Source organism: Malus sylvestris, chromosome 17 (genome assembly GCF_916048215.2).
Source record: "Malus sylvestris chromosome 17, drMalSylv7.2, whole genome shotgun sequence".
In the NCBI taxonomy this organism is placed as follows: Eukaryota; Viridiplantae; Streptophyta; class Magnoliopsida; order Rosales; family Rosaceae; genus Malus; species Malus sylvestris.
Genome location: NC_062276.1, coordinates 15,171,128 through 15,174,264, shown reverse-complemented (window position 1 = coordinate 15,174,264; position 3,137 = coordinate 15,171,128). Strand labels below are relative to the sequence as shown.

Here is a 3,137-nt window from a genome sequence, read left to right as displayed (position 1 = left end):
CTTAGTGAAGGTGAGTCCTCCTTCATGAGGGTGAGGGAGAGTCCCTTTTATAAAATAAGAGCTCTATCCCCTTTTACATTTGTCATGGGCTTAAGGATGAGGCCCAAAGACGAGGCCTAATTTATGGTACCAACATGAGTCCCCCAAGTCTTAAGTCAAGAGAGTCTTTTGGCTGGAGACTTCAAATCCAATCCATGTACGGGCCGAAGTGGCTAGATATCTTGAACCAGTACTCAACACAAGGCAATGCTCAACATAAAGCAACACTCAGCTAGAGGTATCACACGTTATGAGACTGCTCTGCTGGAGGCGATACTCATTGCGAGGCTTCTCGGCTAGAGGCTATGCTCGCGGCGAGGTGGTTGCTCGGCTGGAGGCGATGCTCGTTATGAGGCTGTTCGGCTAGAAGCTATGCTCGCTGCGAGGTGGGTCGGCTCGTGGTATTGCTCATTGCAAGTATCTACTTTAATTGACATGCACTCAATATAAGTTAATTCTTGACATGACTCAGGTCCGCTTGTCGGGTTCGCATATTGGGTTCTTTTAATCAGCAACAATGTTGATCAGTGGACCTAGTTGCTCAATAATTCCTGACAATAAATGACAGTATAAGTATGATCGTATAATGAATAAATCAAATTGACAAAGTTTGCCAAGGCAAAATATTGTACTATGTGCCTTCTATAAATAAATAATTTATTCAGTCGTGGGGTAAATCACATGTTGTATAAGTGACATGGTTTAATGGCATTCACAATACTCTAGGCCATGAATAAATATTGTATATATGTCACTAGGCAATGAATAATATATATATATATGTGTGTGTGTGTGTGTGTGTGTGTGTGTGTGTGTGTGTGTGTGTGTGTGTGTGTGTGTGTGTGTGTGTGTGTGTGTGTGTATATGTTGATATCCAATTTGGTCACATATAATAATTTAACTAATGGGTTGTAAAGGAATATAAAGATGATCTTATCTTCCTCGTGCAGTGTACACAGCAGTAGTCATGTAGCTTTAATATAATGACAATGGGGATGCACTATATATACACAAATCATAAAAACAGATAACATATTGCTAATTGTAAAGCAAAAGCTGTAAAGCAAATGCATGATGTGATCTCCTGTTAAAGAATTTACACACATATGTAAAGCAAAATGATCTTATCAAAATAATGATAAATGAATAAAATAATAAAGAAAAAAGAATCTTATCTTACTGTTCCCGTGGCTTTTTCAGAAAATGGAGGGGGGGACATGCACTCCCCTTCATGATGAAAGTTTTATCTTTTTCAAAATGTTGATGGGCATCTTCTGACGGTTGCAGGTTGTGAAAATAAAATTCTTATCTTCTCTGTTTGTCCATCATTGTTCTAGCAGTGGAACTGTGACCAGAGACTTCATGCAAATCCGAAATCCGAAACGTACCTTCCCAGAGATCCTTCTTTTCCAGCTCCTCCCCATCCTTGTCCCTCACCGAGTTTGGCATCACCCTTGTAGATTCCAAAAGTAGCTTCTGAGTTGGCCTTGGCCCTTGTGAGGAGAGCAACATGTGCCTTTGGGATGTTTTCCTCTTTCCCTGCCCATGCCTTCAGTGTGCTATGCTGAAGAGCACGTCTAAAGGAGAAGGATAGAAACCACGGCTTATTTCCTTTGAGTTGGTTCATTGCGTTAAGGTTGAGGGTAGCCTCATCCTTACTCTGTCCACCGGATAAGAACACAACAGCAGAGACAGCTACATAGGTAGTGCGCAACAAGGCACGAACTGTGTACTCAGCAATCACTTCTGGTGAAGCCTTCTTGGCATCAAATCTTAGGGTAACCATGTTGGGTTTCAAGAGAGTCCCTTCAAGCAGGACATAGTGGTCGCTAAATGCCTTATAGCATGCGATAAGAACACGTTCGGTCATATCTGCACACTTATTGATGGAATGTGGTCCATTAACCAGGATCTCTGGCTCAACAATGGGGACTAGGCCATTCTCCTGGCAGATGATGGCATAATGAGCTAACCCGTTGGCATTCTCTTGGATGGACAGCTGAGATGGTTCAATAGGGCTAATCTTAAGCACAGCACGCCACTTTACGAACCGTGCACCAACTTCATAGTACTTCTGGCAACACTGGGCAAGGCCATCAAGACCCTGGGTTATGGTCTCACCATTGGTTCCGGCAAGCTCAACGGTACCCTGGTCGACCTTAATTCTAGGGAGAACACCTCTTTCCTTCAAGACATCAACGAATGGCTTGCCTGAAGTGGTCTTCTGGTAGAGGGTTTCCTCAAAGAGGATAACTCCACTAAGGTATTGGAGCACATCAGGGGCAGTGAAAAGGAGTTCGCGAAGAGCACGTCTATTTGATTGAACATTCTCAACATTGATGCTAGCAAAACGTTTGCCGATTATGCCATTTGACTCATCAGCAGCAAGAATACCCTTTCCAGGGGTCCCGATGTAGGCAGCATTGGCGATAAGCTCATCAGCGTATTTGCCTCTGTAAGCAGACATGTTTGATTGATGCTGAAGATTGAGAGAGGAAGAAGAAAACGAATTGGTTGTTTTCTAAGAGATCGAGAGAGAGGAAGAGATGATGGTTTAAGGTCTGCGAAGGTTTTCTGGAAAAGCCCCAAGATTGAGGTTTTAGGTTTCTGGGTTGTGCAGATTCACGGTGGTGAGATGAAAAAAATGAAAGAGAACCGATATAGTTTTTCGTGTCGATTCCCACAGATGACACCAAATGTTAATGCACAAAATCCTGAGGATCTTGGACCAACGTAAATCCGACAGTGAATCACACAAACGCACAAGAACACAAAGATGTATCGTGGTTCACCCCAATGTTTGGGCTACGTCCACATTGATGCTGATTGTGTATGTATGTATGGATTACAATAGATCGGCAAGGGAGCTCTCTGTGGATACAGCCCTTGCCATTTTACTCTCTGTTTGGCTGAGAGGGTACTGCCCTCTATTGTTGTGAGGATTGAGTGTGAAACCGTTTCCTCTGAAGGTATGGCTCTGAGACTCTCTGGAACTCTTAGTGAAGGTGAGTCATCCTTTATGAGGGTGAGGGAGAGTCCCTTTTATAGAATAAGGGCTCCCTCCCCTTTTACATTTGTCATGAGCTTAGGGATGAGAC

The 3,137-nt window shown here is 43.2% G+C and overlaps 1 protein-coding gene across 1 annotated transcript; it reads right to left on the bottom strand.

Moving 5' to 3' along the window:
- Positions 1 to 1,399: 1,399 nt before the first annotated feature.
- LOC126611826 (fructose-bisphosphate aldolase 6, cytosolic-like) lies at positions 1,400 to 2,586 on the bottom strand. Its single transcript, XM_050280170.1, has one exon. It carries the CDS (start codon positions 2,504 to 2,506, stop codon positions 1,400 to 1,402), a length of 1,107 nt encoding a protein of 368 aa, XP_050136127.1. The 5' UTR covers positions 2,507 to 2,586.
- Positions 2,587 to 3,137: the final 551 nt, after the last annotated feature.